The 12,600-nt window shown below is 54.3% G+C and overlaps 3 protein-coding genes across 3 annotated transcripts; 1 reads left to right on the top strand and 2 right to left on the bottom strand.

The window, feature by feature from the left end:
- Positions 1-102: 102 nt before the first annotated feature.
- Positions 103-821, bottom strand: ISF_08075 (hypothetical protein; the record flags this gene model as incomplete). The annotated part of the gene is made up of 2 exons (XM_018851678.1): positions 103-131; positions 182-821. The coding sequence occupies 2 exons, from the start codon at positions 819-821 to the stop codon at positions 103-105; spliced, it is 669 nt and encodes a 222-aa protein (XP_018701164.1).
- Positions 822-4,333: 3,512 nt separating this feature from the next.
- Positions 4,334-5,068, bottom strand: ISF_08074 (hypothetical protein; the record flags this gene model as incomplete). The annotated part of the gene is made up of 1 exon (XM_018851677.1): positions 4,334-5,068. One exon carries the CDS (start codon positions 5,066-5,068, stop codon positions 4,334-4,336), a length of 735 nt encoding a protein of 244 aa, XP_018701163.1.
- A 6,255-nt stretch (positions 5,069-11,323) lies between these two features.
- On the top strand, positions 11,324-12,475 carry ISF_08073 (SWIRM domain protein; the record flags this gene model as incomplete). Its single annotated transcript, XM_018851676.1, has 1 exon — positions 11,324-12,475. The coding sequence occupies one exon, from the start codon at positions 11,324-11,326 to the stop codon at positions 12,473-12,475; it is 1,152 nt and encodes a 383-aa protein (XP_018701162.1).
- Between the last annotated feature and the right edge of the window lie 125 nt (positions 12,476-12,600).

The following is a 12,600-nucleotide window of genomic DNA, read 5'->3' as shown; positions in this document are numbered from 1 at the left end:
AGGAATATGAGTGGGATATTGAGTTGCTAGTACTCTCTCGAGCCGAAACGCCAGTTGAGCTGTCAGCGGCAGCAGACTGATACACAAGGACGGCGCCAAACCTCACGGGGCCTCCCGTTCCGCAACAATGCCTATTGAAGAGTCATTATTTGATCATTTGCCGTACACTTGCGATACGCACGCTCTACAAATCGAAGAAAGTCGGCATTCGCGCTCAGCGGATATTGTGTGGCGACACGCTTCATCGCGGGCAGCGCGTACTCGGGCAAGTTGTCGTACGAATAGTGCTCCCGGAAGCGGTCGAACACAGGAAAGAAGCAGCCGATGCGCATGCTCGTCCAGGTGCCTGGGCTGCAGTACAGCGACCACGCGAGGAGCGCAGCCGGGTGTGCCTTGCGCAGCGCCTGCGTGAGGATGCGGCCGTTCTGCGCGTCCTCTGTATCATCGTCTGTTTCCTCATCATCGCCGCCATCGTTGCCGTGGAAGTTGCCCCTCAAGACGAATATGACGATGAGGTTCTCGCGGAGGACGACGTCGACGTCGGGCACGCGGCGGTCGAGGAGAGGCACGTAGTTGGTGGACAGGAGCTGCAGGATGGCCTTGCGCGTGCGCTCGTCGCGGACAATGCTCTCGACGAAGAGACGTGACTGCGGGCCGGCGACGAGCGAGGCGAGGCGAGCGAGGGCCCAGTGCAGCTGGAGGACCTGGTCGGTCGGGAGGAGCACCTCGGCAGCGTCGAGGTGCGGCAGCAGACGGGTGAAATCTTCTGCTACGGCGTCGATCTGCTTGATCATCGCGGAGAAGGAGGTGGGGGGTTGCATTATCGGAGAGGCTGGGTCGCTGGTGAGCGGATGCATGGATGACTCGGACGGGAAGATGGAAGATGCGGGGATTGGCAGGGTTGACGGGTATTAACAGACCAAGGTCTTGGATATATGAGTATCCGAAAATTACATTGTGCTAAGAAGAAAAGGCAGGAAAGGTATATAAAGAAAGGCCCTTCCTGGTGTCCCCGTCATTGCGGTCATTGTGTTATTGTCGCGCAACGAAAAAGCGTAGCGCAGTGAATCATGGGGTTACAGCGTCATTTAAGATGCACTCGACAGGTCTTGGTTTCGTCGCACGGCATCACGGTAAGTATAAGAAAGGGGGAGCACGAGTGTTTGCGAGATGGCCTGGGTTACGCGGCGGCATTGCACCCGTGGCATGGTGCGCAGTGAGTTGACCGCACGCGAGGCGAACTCTCCCGTACGGCAAACGAGTGGGCGCAGAAGCAGTGAGCGCGGTCCCCCCCCCCCCTCCTCACTTGAGCCCTTCGCCTGCAACGAATTTTGCATCGTTGATGTGCGGTTGCTCTCGCGCGGCGACGCAATTTTCGCAGGACGCGTTGTCGGTGTTGGAGGCGGTGATGCGATGGGTGCTGGTCGCGGACATGGCCAACCGAGCGCCAATGTGTCGGTTTGCCATACTTGCCCGGAACATGGACGGAGATTGCGTCGGTGCTGGAGGAAGTTTGGGCCATTGTTTCTCTTGGAGGAAAGACGGACCATCTCAGTGTTGCTGGGGTTGCTTCTCTTGCGCTGTTGCAGCCCGGCCTTCAGAGAAGTGCCATGCACATCGCCAACGGGATGCAGCTACGGCTTCTGCTTTACAATGCTTGATTTTTCAAAGAATCTGAGAGCTTGTCGAACGGTAGAGGGGGTTGGAACTCTTGAGTGGCATTCACGGAAGTACCATCGACCGCTGGTCAGTTGATGAGGGCATGACTTGAAGTGCAGTCGGGCTGCGATGCACCTGCTTCGTCCCGAAACGCTTCAGGACTCTCAAGTCGCAATACGTCGGTATCAACATCTGGTAAAATCGCATAAAATCTTGCCCATCTCCAAAGATAAGCACCCAAGGTCAGGCACAGACAGCCTTAGCCCCGGCTTCCTTGTGGGTTTTCCCTGGCTGGCCGAGTCGCGCTTCACGAATCTTCGCATCAACTCATCGGCATCACCCCTACCCAAGACGCTTTAGACGACGAAGAAGAAAATTCCGTTCCCTCATCTTTCTCAAATTTTCCCCATTGCCGTAAACTTATCCGGCTAGCTACCGCTCTCTCGTTCAGACTTAGCGTCCCTCCTAAGCAGATACTTACCCGGGAGTTATCGACGTAGATTTCGAAAACGAGGTTTTTTTCCTTCCTTTACATTTTACTTTCATATTACTGTAAGCCGCGTAAGAGTTAGAATGACAGAAAAAGAACTATACATCTCTGGCGTTTGGTTGTGCGTTGTTGGCAATTAGACTGCTTTTACCATGGTTCCGCGACGTAGTTGGCGATGTTTGCATGGCCTGTTTGCGCGTGTAAGTGGAAGAGGTTTTCGAGAGCGCGCCTTACCACCCATGGCCGTCACGTCACCGTGGCCTGCACGTCCGTATGGCAGCCAATACCGAGTTGGCTTTAACAAGGGCAGTGCATTTTCTAGTTTTTCGAATTGAAACCAGGTCCTTTGCATGTGGAAGAACTAGGCGCGGCTCAACAAGCACGGAGTAGATTGCAGCGCTTGAAGCCGCTTCATCAACGGCTTGGTTTCAGGGCACGGAAAAAGAAAAAAAAAAGGGACAAGAAAGTGGTCTGTATTGAATGCAGCCCTTTTTTTTTTTTCATTTTTGCTTAAAAAAAGGTCATTGACTTGCACTATCTCGCATTGAGCCGCCGACGGATCATGATGCTCATCCACCACGGTGTTACATCCACAGAAGCAGGCGGCAGTTGTCAAACACACCCATCGCTTCGTTTCTGCCCGATGAAACGACCGCATGACACCAATGCTTTTGACGGCGCCGATCGACATCATGGATTGTCCGGGGCTGATGGTCGGTAAGAAAGCAGACAACTTGCGCTATTGAATGCTGTGGGCATCGCCCAATACAAGACCCCCGGACTACAAGGCAGATCCGGGTCAAGTCGGACACCATCCATTAGTTACATGATTGGGGCCTAACGCCAATGTACGTAGATGTCGCCCTTCCTCCATAGTATGCCCCAATCATGGCATCTTTGTATGCTCTGCATTGAAGACCGCCGCGCTCTTGGCCCAGGTTAATGTATTCCTGAGTCGCTGTACTACTCATCTTGCTCATTCGCTGCTATCCTGCTATCCTGCTATCCTGCTATCCTGCTATCCTGCTATCCTACTGCCGCTGGCTGCCCTCGGCCTTGTCTCAGATAACGACACCTTGGTGCGCCGCGCGCGCCTCGTCAGATGACCCTGCCGGCCACACGCACCCCTCTCCAGCAAGTCGCCTTCTTGATCAAGGTCGATAGATTGAGCCGCAGCAGGCAACGTGGGCGTGGGCGTGGGCGTACGCTGTGGATGGTTCAACACCAACCCGTAAGAGGGAGGCGCGACATCATCCGTCGCTGTCACGACGTTGCATTTTCACCGCAACTTCGGGGGACGGTAACTAGTAGCTATGTATGTATGTATGTTCCAGTAGGTAGGTGGCGTGTCGCTAGTCCTCTCAGCCCCAGCCCCCAGCGGTGCGGTAGCTACAGGCTCGGGTTGCCTGATTGATTGCGAACAAAGGCGATTTTCGGTATTGACCACCAATCGCTGCACTCGCTTGGCTGCTTCTTCACGGCCCGGGTTTGTCATTTCCCTTCCTGCTTTGCTTCCAGCCCCTGTGTCCGATGAACTGCTGCACTGTGCGGCGTCCCCCATGTCGTGCATTTGCGGCGCCTGGGTCTGCTGCGGACGAACCAGCCCTGTTTCTAGTTTCAAGTAAAACTAATAGTCAAGGCAACGGCCCGTTCTCTCCAAAAAGAGTTGCGGGCTTTGGCAGAGGACCAACGCTATCGCCGTGTAATCAATCACACGGCATCACCAGGCGTTTTGCTCTGGTTCGGCGGATAGACTAAAGTGACCTAAGGAATACTCTAACGTCCGCTTGATGACGGTCCTGGCACAGTCCCGATCCTTGGCGTGTACGTAGATTGCTTGCTCTGCATGTAGCCGTCAAGTCCGCGCCCCGCCTAGGCATTTCATCAAGACGTGCGTTAGCTGTACGGTGGCGAGATAGGTCGCGACTGATGCTGCACTCGGTTCAGCTAGGTTGCGAGCGCATCTTGGGGAATTTGGATCGAACAAACCAAGCAAGCACAAACACCTAATCTGTCCTCTCGCAGCGCCACCGACGTGTAGACCACACCACCGCCCGGACATGGACGCCATGTCGCGACGGCGTCAACACCACGAAGCAAGATCCTGTTTCCTTAAACATCGCCACTGGGCCGTTTCATTCATTTCTTTGCCCATGCCCAGATTCTCTCAACCAGTATCTCGATTCACCAGAATCCCTTCTTCTTCTCTCCGCGAATCGTCCACTCTGTAAACATGCCCCTTCGTAGCCGCGTTGCCACAGCGTCGCCGTCGCGGCTCCAGATCATGCTCATTACCTCTTCTGCTGTGTCGGCTACACCATCATGAAGCATCTCTACCATCTCCAGATCCCGTATCACAGTGTGCACCCAGTACCGCGACCCCTCGCCGCCTTCTGTGAACAAGTATCGGTGGCGTGCGTTGTGGCTCACGTTCTCGAGCACCTGCTGCACTGTCGTGGTTGCTGCTGGTGAGACGACGACAAATCGTACAGACTTGACAATGCTTTCTCTTGTGCGCCAACCGGCCGCCAGTGATGAGACTAGCACCGTGCCCTCGCGTGCTGGCCGCCCAGGTTGCCAGGATGGCGCCATTTCCACTTTGACGCCGCGACCCTCACGGTTCCGTAGTTCAAGGATCAATGCCCAGTGGTTGGGCACATCTCGTGGGATTTCAAAGTTATCATTGTGAAAGCGGATGGCATTACGTTCGTCGTCGGAATCGAATACGGGATCGTGGTCCGAGTTTCGGCGTAGTCGCGCGAGGTTGATGTCGGCTCTGTCGCTGTAGGCGCAGATGTGCACCGCGATAATGCGCTCGGCAGCGTCGGCTTCTTGGTAATAAGAAAAGTTCCAGTGCTTGTCCGTCTTGGATAGATCCATTGGGGTGTCCGCTGGGGTGTCCGCTGGGGTGTCAGCCATGGCTGCGAATGTCCCAGGTCCGAAAATCTATGCGTGAGTCTTCTCAGTCTCGTCTGTTCTGGCTCGAGTTGCTGGCGATTCGCCGTGTGTGGAGTGTATCGCCTTGGAGAGCTCCGCGTCGCGGGCCGCGTCCCTTTATTTATGACCTGCAACCGACTGGAAAATTGCATTGTTTTCTGATTGCTCTGTGTTCCCAACCTGTGATTGTCAAACCACAATAGCGGCATGGTGCGGGTAGGGCAAAGTGCGACAGGCAAGAGGGCACCTGCATTATCGACGTGGCCATGTTTACATCTAGTTGAGAAAAAATAATAATGGTCCGTTCACCGCCTGTATTTACACATGGTTCAAGATGATACAGTTCTGTGTTACGGAGCATCATAAGGGCTGTTGTGTCGGAAACTATATTCTCGCTTCACGACAACCAAGCGGCACGGCGCCACTGCAGCGGGTGGCCTTGCGCTGTACCTGCGGGTGCGCTATTGAACGGAAGAGCATCCATGGCCGATTTAATTGGTCACTTAGACAAGAATCACGGCTACTTTGGCGTGCTTTGATGTATCCGACGATGAGGAGACGCAGGATGCCGCCCCGAGGCAAGTCAGTCTGGCGCCACTGGCAGTGCGTGGATGGATGTCTGGCAGCAATGGTGGCGGCGAAAGACCCTGGAACAAGGCAACTGCTGGCGACGGTGTCGCTGGCAACGGCAGCCAAGGGAAAGAATGGCCTGAGACTGACCTGATGAAAGACTTGCGATATTGGTGTTACTCGTGCAAATTTGCTGTTGTACAACCCCAACAAGAGAAGAGAGCAGGCGCGTCGGCAGCGTCGTACAAGGAGTCGCAGTTCAGCTGGCCTTTGGGCGCCATTGGGGCCGGGGTCGGTCGCAGGCAGGCCCTTCTGTCCTGGTTCGGCTTTGGGTCGGCATCTTGGGTCACGACGCGGATGAGACGCCAAAAGATTGGTATGTGTAATCTGTATGAGCGAAATATCAACCACGGACGCTCGCAGCAGCCACAGCAATGCCAACATGACATCGCACTTGTGAAAGAGCTTTAGCTGGGTGCGCGAGCGACGAACGTTATCGATATGCCCCTCCATCCGGGGGCAATTACGTAGTGACTCGGAGTGATTACCCCTCTATTGATATTCAAGGATAGTTCTGGTCGTCGGCGCAACACACCCACTCTGCTGCAGGGTGATGGATCAGGCCAAAGACGTGCAGTAGCCGCAGCATGGGTTGCAGTACGGGACCCTGATGGGACTGACTGATGAGTGATGTGAGGGGAGGGATGTGAATCCTTCGCCCTCTCTCCGTGTCTGTCTGGTCTGCCCTCAACCTCTTGGCAGCGACGCCCAGCCCTCCAGCCGGCGGCTAGCCTTGAAATAGGACTGACGCAAACCACCCGGCCATCTCCCTTTTTTTAGTTCCCGCAGGGCCTCTCTGGAGGCCCAGACTGTCTGGTGAGAAATCGTTTCTGGCCTTGAAGACTGGTCAATGCTTACGTGGTGCCTGGGGGCGGTGGCCTTTTAAAGCGGGCTTGTGACTCACACTTTTAGTTGCTCGCAGAACCAACTGGAAAAATATCGAGCCGGTATCAATTTACTTTGTTGTGCGAGAGGACTTCATGTGATTTTGCCAGCTCTAGCAGGTCTAACCAGTCTTAAAAAAGCTTCTAGGCATTGTAGGCAGCGGTGGCGAGAGAGGCAGAGGAGATGATGCAGTCACGAGGACGCCTTGGAACGGCCCTAGAGGAGGGGCTTGGCTTGCTGCAAGGTCGGATGGGGCATCACTGGCCAATCGTTGACGCAGCGTGGCCAGTCCGAGGCGGTATCTGGCATTTTATCTGGGGTTGAGTTTTGCTAGCCCAGCAAAGTCGATAGGTTGCGATTCGCCTCGCAGACATGTCGAGAAAAGCAGCGCCCAGCTTGCAATATGCTTTCTGTCAAACGTGTAAATGCATTGGCTGAGAAGAAAAGGGCCAGCGTGTCTACGCAATGCGGCGGCATGTTGTGAAAGATAGGGCGGAACCATTGGCACCGAACAAGTCAGACAGGTAGGTCGACGTGGCCGCGGCCGCCTACCATATCAGTTTTGGTGTGGGATGTGAAATGATCAGCACCGTGTGAGGTGTTGGTATTGCGGTGGTATACTGTGGGCTACCATATTGATTTTTGACAGGCAGAGCGGGTGGTTTGGGGGCGAGCGTGTCCGTCGGGCGAGAGGTGACAGGCAGTGAATAGCTGACCGGTCCTTGGCTGTGTTGGTAGTGGCAGGCAGAAGCGAAGCACTGGTAGGAGGGGTGCGATTTTTGAAACGTTTACGGGTTTGTTGGGGGTAACCTTTGCTGAGCTGTGGCGACGGATGATGATTGGTGGTGATTGTGAGGTAGCTGGTGGTGTGAGGAGCAGTGATAGGTACGGACGAGTAGATTAGGCTTGACCGGAACCCATCTGGGGCGGTTGGGCAGCGACGTGGTGGAGGGCGGCTAGCATGCTGCGGAACCGTTGTCCATGGTTTTTGGAATCGAAAGAAAACTGAGATAGAACGAGTTAATTTATTTGTGGTCCGTTGCTTGCATCTTGGGCCCGGCTGGCGACTGCGAAGTCCTTGTTTGTTGGTTAAACTCAATTGGGTCAGAACATCAATCAATTGCCAACGATGATGCCATGACGCGATACGGTTTCTGTCACCGTGGTTTCTTTTTCCCATTGTTGCGTGGAAGCATGGGAGATGACGGCAATTGGTCGGTTTTTGTAACCATTGTTCTCGTTCGTGTTTTGTGCATCGTCCACTGGAACCCATTCTCCGCTGTGGGAGGATGTTAGCGTGAAGTGCAGCGGTCTGGGTTTGAGGATTGATGGGCACAGTGTCGAGATGATTGCATCTTATACGGTACAGGAGGGACTATTCATGGCCGGCATACCAAAGCATATGGATACGTCAGGAGCGGCGTATCGGCGTTGGAACTTGGACGGAAGACTGGGTGCGGATCTGGAGCGAGCACTGGTGCGATTTGTGCGGAATTGTGGATTATTAGGAAGCGTGAGACCGCGAAGGGTGGAAAAGAGTAGATTCGATGAAAGTGTCAGAAAATGAAGATGGCGTCGCAATGAGCGTTTGGCGTTGATGATGATGAGGAGGCGGTCATGGCAAACGGGCAACTTGGTTCCATGTTAGTCACAGCCAGGTCAGGTCAGCGCCAGGGGAAGGAGCCTTGCGCTGAGCTGGCTGGCGCTGCCTGGCGGGGGCTGACCGGCTGTTTGTAGGGCCTCACAGTGAGCGCATGCAGACGCACTGTAAGTGGCAGGGTTGGACGTTTTTCTTCCCTCCTTCTAACGGCATTGAATGCAAGTCAGGTACAAGAATATGCCGCATTTGAGTGGTGGATGGCATGGGAAACTGTGTTTGAGCCAGATTGGCTGCGCATTGTTGACGGGTAATGAAGGCATGTTGCCTGAAGCAAGCCTGGAGTGAGTGGTTGGTGGTGTAGTACGGGCAGCAGAGCGCAATCTGTCATGGCGCGCGCAGAGGGCATTGCTTGTGTGGCGTGTCCTTATTCGGAATTTATAATTTACAGTGGCATAACTTTTCTTGGCTGCTTTCTTTCTTTCCTTTATCTATTTAGCCCATTTCATGTTCATGCGCCTTTGTCTGCTCATGTAGAGCATACAAGGCCTTGACTATTATCAAGCAAGTGCTAACTCCGTGGCTACAACGACGAATTGATAGTCCAAAGCGAATCGCGAATCAGGCTGGCGCAATGCGCAAGAAGGGTGCCTGATGACCAGCCTGTCCAGACTTTGTCGCTGAGGCACCTGACTGGTCTTTCTGGAGGGTGACGCCGTTGAAAATAGAGAAGGAGGGGGGCGTGTGCGCAGTGAAATACGGAAGGGGGTGGAGTACCCGTAAAAGCAGCATCTCTCTCAGTCGACATGCTGGCTGGCTACTAGGCGGACCGCCAGACTCACAAGGTGAGCTGCAAACGCGCGACGGACAATTGGGATGGAAACAGGGGCAATAAGCGCTTTGTGATTGCTCAATTGTATTTATACATACTCATAGAGCGGATTGGTCGTGTTTTGGCGTTTTTCTGACAATCACTGCCTACGCAATCGCCCCTCGCGTAGGAGCGGGAGTCTTTTGCGTTGCCTGACAAGAGATAAAAGGCGGCTTATCGATTGAGTCATCTGCTGCTGCACCCCTCCCCCGATCCACTCAATCTGGACCCACTATGGTGGTAGGCTGGCGGTATCATCTGCTCCTCTCCTCGGTAGATTATTTACACTAGATATTAGTTAAAAATAATGGAAGCAATTGGGTGCCGATATATGTCCGTATGTAACTGTTTGTACCCTCCGTTGCCTGTCTCCCATTTTCCTCCAGTTTCGTTTCTTCTTTGTCACAAGTATTAAGTCTGGAGTACCTATCTATACTGCACCGTAATATACCGTCCATTTCTATTCCGCCGCGTTACGCTTCCGTCACAGGCGTCTCGCCCTCCTTCTTCGTACTCTCAGCGCATACGCAGCACGAATGGGAATCCAGTGAATCTCATTAATGTATGAGATAATCAGTGGCCAGGCCAATTGATTGCTATTCAGCGAACCTTTCTTCCCCTCGTAGGTATAATTAATTGATCTTTTCTTCTCTCTTCTTTCATCATTCCTCTCTTTAGTTCAATTGTTTGGCGTGCACCAATCTGGCACGCTGGAATCCGGACACCACAGCCGCTCTGTGCTACCAGAGTGCTGTCTCGTCTCTGCACACGCGCCCGAGGCAGCCACCTACAGGCTAAGGCGGCGCAGCTTTACTCTGCTGCCTTGCCAGCTGCCAGCCTGTCCACGTCGCCCATCGCATCCGCAAGGCTGATGACGAGGACGAGTGAGTTCAATTGGCGTCACCGCCATCGGAACCCAAAGAGTGATCCGCAGAAAGTGAACGGAAAATAAAAGTAAAAAACGAAAAATAATCAAGGGAAGAACGATTCCTCGACAACCCGCCTAGGTAGCTTGGTAGTACCAACTCCGCCCCTCCACCTCTCTTCAGCGGACCTCAGCCTGGCCACAGTGCCTCCACGGTGCAGCAACGGGCCAACCGCCGCGTTTTTGGGCTGCCGCCGCCGCCTGAACCTGCTGAGCCAGCCTGCTGAGCCACCTGCCGCACCGCACACCCCCCTCCCGTCCCCTTCCTCTCCTCTAGGTGCCTTCTGGCGGCCCCCTCCTCCCCAGGTCTCTCTTCCAGGCCTCTTGAGCCATCTCAGGCAGGCGCCTTCAGGCCTCACCCACCATATCTCCTCAGAAAAGAACACCCCCCAAATAACCAAATCACCCCTCCTCTTCCTCCTTCTCCTCTTCAAACTTCCATACTGGCTGTCGCCCTATAACTCAAAGGTACCACCCAGCAAATCCTTCCCCTTCCCCTCCCCTTCTCTTTCTCTTCCACGTCCATCTCCGTCTCCGTCTCCGCCTTCCCCTCTCCCGTCTGCTCACCATCATATACCAGATACAAACGAGCCCGAGCTTCGACCCGACATTGTCCTCCCACAACAACACTCTCGCCACCAATTACTCAAATGCTCGACTTCTCTTCTTCGTCCATCGCCGCATTTTCATTCTACAATACCGCTCCAGTCTAGCCGACTGGAAACTAAACTTCGTACTGTCGTTTAGTCCGCCAATATCCCGAACTCTACTGAGTGACGCCTCTGCGCCCCGCCCAACGCGCCAGAGCGAGCGCAGGGCATCTTTTGTTATATATTTTATCCATCTGCACTCTTGCACTCTTCTTCTTATTTTTTTCCCCGAATCCTCACCCTGAAACTGCGAAGACAAACGATTCCCCGATTCTCTCGCCTTTTCTATCAATCAATCCCACTTTCTGCTGCCTGTTCACCATCACAGACAACTTCGCCACCCGCCCACGTCACCTATCACCAACCTTCCCGACACACCCTGCCGACCTAGGCTACCAACGATCTTTCACCTTGCCTACTTAGGTAGTTTTTGAACTTCATGGCTGACAAACCGACACCCGTCCATTGCCCCGTTTCCACGACTTTCGATAAGTCGGAGCTGCTTCCGTTGCCGCCAAACGGATTGTGCAACTCACATTCGCCGCCCCTCAACTCCTCATCCTCATCCTCATCGTCCTCCGCCTGCTCCGCTGTGTCTCTTCCTTCCATTCGTCGTCTCTTTGATTCAAACGAATTGGCCCCATCTCCTTGGCCTCAACACAACCAATCGGCTACCTCAATGGAACGAGAGCGTCCCATCGCCCCCATGCCCATGGGTCCCCCACCTCCCAGGCACCGCGACTCGGCAGCGGCCAGTCTGATGTCGCCACCGGATCCAACTCATGACAGCTTCACCCAGACCAGCCATGGAGCCAACTTGAACGGCAAGGGCAAGGGTAAGGTATCGCCCAACGGTGCTCCCTTGCTCATGTCTCCCCCCATCTCGCCTTCCACCAAGCCTATTCCGCCTACTGCAAACGCCCCCGACGTACCTTTCAACCAGACTATCAAGGACCCCGTGCTCTATCCTACCGACGAGTCTTCGCCTCCCAGTTCTTCTCAAGAGCCTCTGTTTCCTACTGTAGAGATTGCTCAGGACGTTGATCAGCAGTTGCGCTACAGACCTGCTGACGCATCCAACGGGGCGGCTGCACCAGAACGCGAGGGTTACGAAACGGCTGCCATGACTTTCACACCAAAAATCATGGACCTATTCTTGAAAGACCCCATGGGCTGGAAGAAGAGGGAGCTCGCATGGCTCAAAGAGGATAGGAAATCCAGAGCCCATGGAGAGAAGAAAGCCCCCACCTCGGTCCAGCAAGCCACCAAGACCGCCTCGGTGCCCAGACCTGCCAGGGTTCAAACTGGTCGCATCTCCAAGCCCCATCCCACTCCGCGTCGTGCTCGCAATAGTATCAGTTCTGGATCGTCGGGGGGTGCCTTTGCGAAATCGACCAAGCGGACCAGTTCCACTCCAGAGCCCTCACGTCGCACCGCTGCTCCTAACCGCGACGATAAGGACTTTGAGTTGCTAGCCGACTACTCCCCTGCTCTTGATACTCTGGAAGACTACGGCCATGCTTTCAAAGTCGACTGGAAGGGGACGCCGCTTGACCTGAGCAACGATCCCCATCGTCATCTCTTGCACCGCTACGAGGTTACCTTCGCCAGCAACCTCCGCCTCGACTGCGCTACGTACCTGACCAGCAAACGTCGTGTTTTTATACGCCGTTTGGAGTGCTATAGAATTTCCAAGGAATTTCGAAAGACGGACGCTCAACAGGCCTGCAAGATTGATGTCAACAAGGCCTCCAGGATCTGGGCAGCGTATCAGAAGGCTAAATGGCTGGAGCCGAAATGGGTTGAACGCTTCGTCCAACGTGACCACTAGGTACAACTCGCCCGAATCTGGTATTCTGGGTTTCGACGGTCGACATGCTCGCTATGATGATGACCGCTGCGACCAAACATGACAGGTTGGAATCGCACCTCCCTCGATACACTCTTAACGACTAC

Source organism: Cordyceps fumosorosea (assembly GCF_001636725.1).
Source record: "Cordyceps fumosorosea ARSEF 2679 chromosome Unknown scaffold_26, whole genome shotgun sequence".
In the NCBI taxonomy this organism is placed as follows: domain Eukaryota; kingdom Fungi; phylum Ascomycota; class Sordariomycetes; order Hypocreales; family Cordycipitaceae; genus Cordyceps; species Cordyceps fumosorosea.
This window is presented reverse-complemented; position numbering and strand designations above follow the sequence as displayed.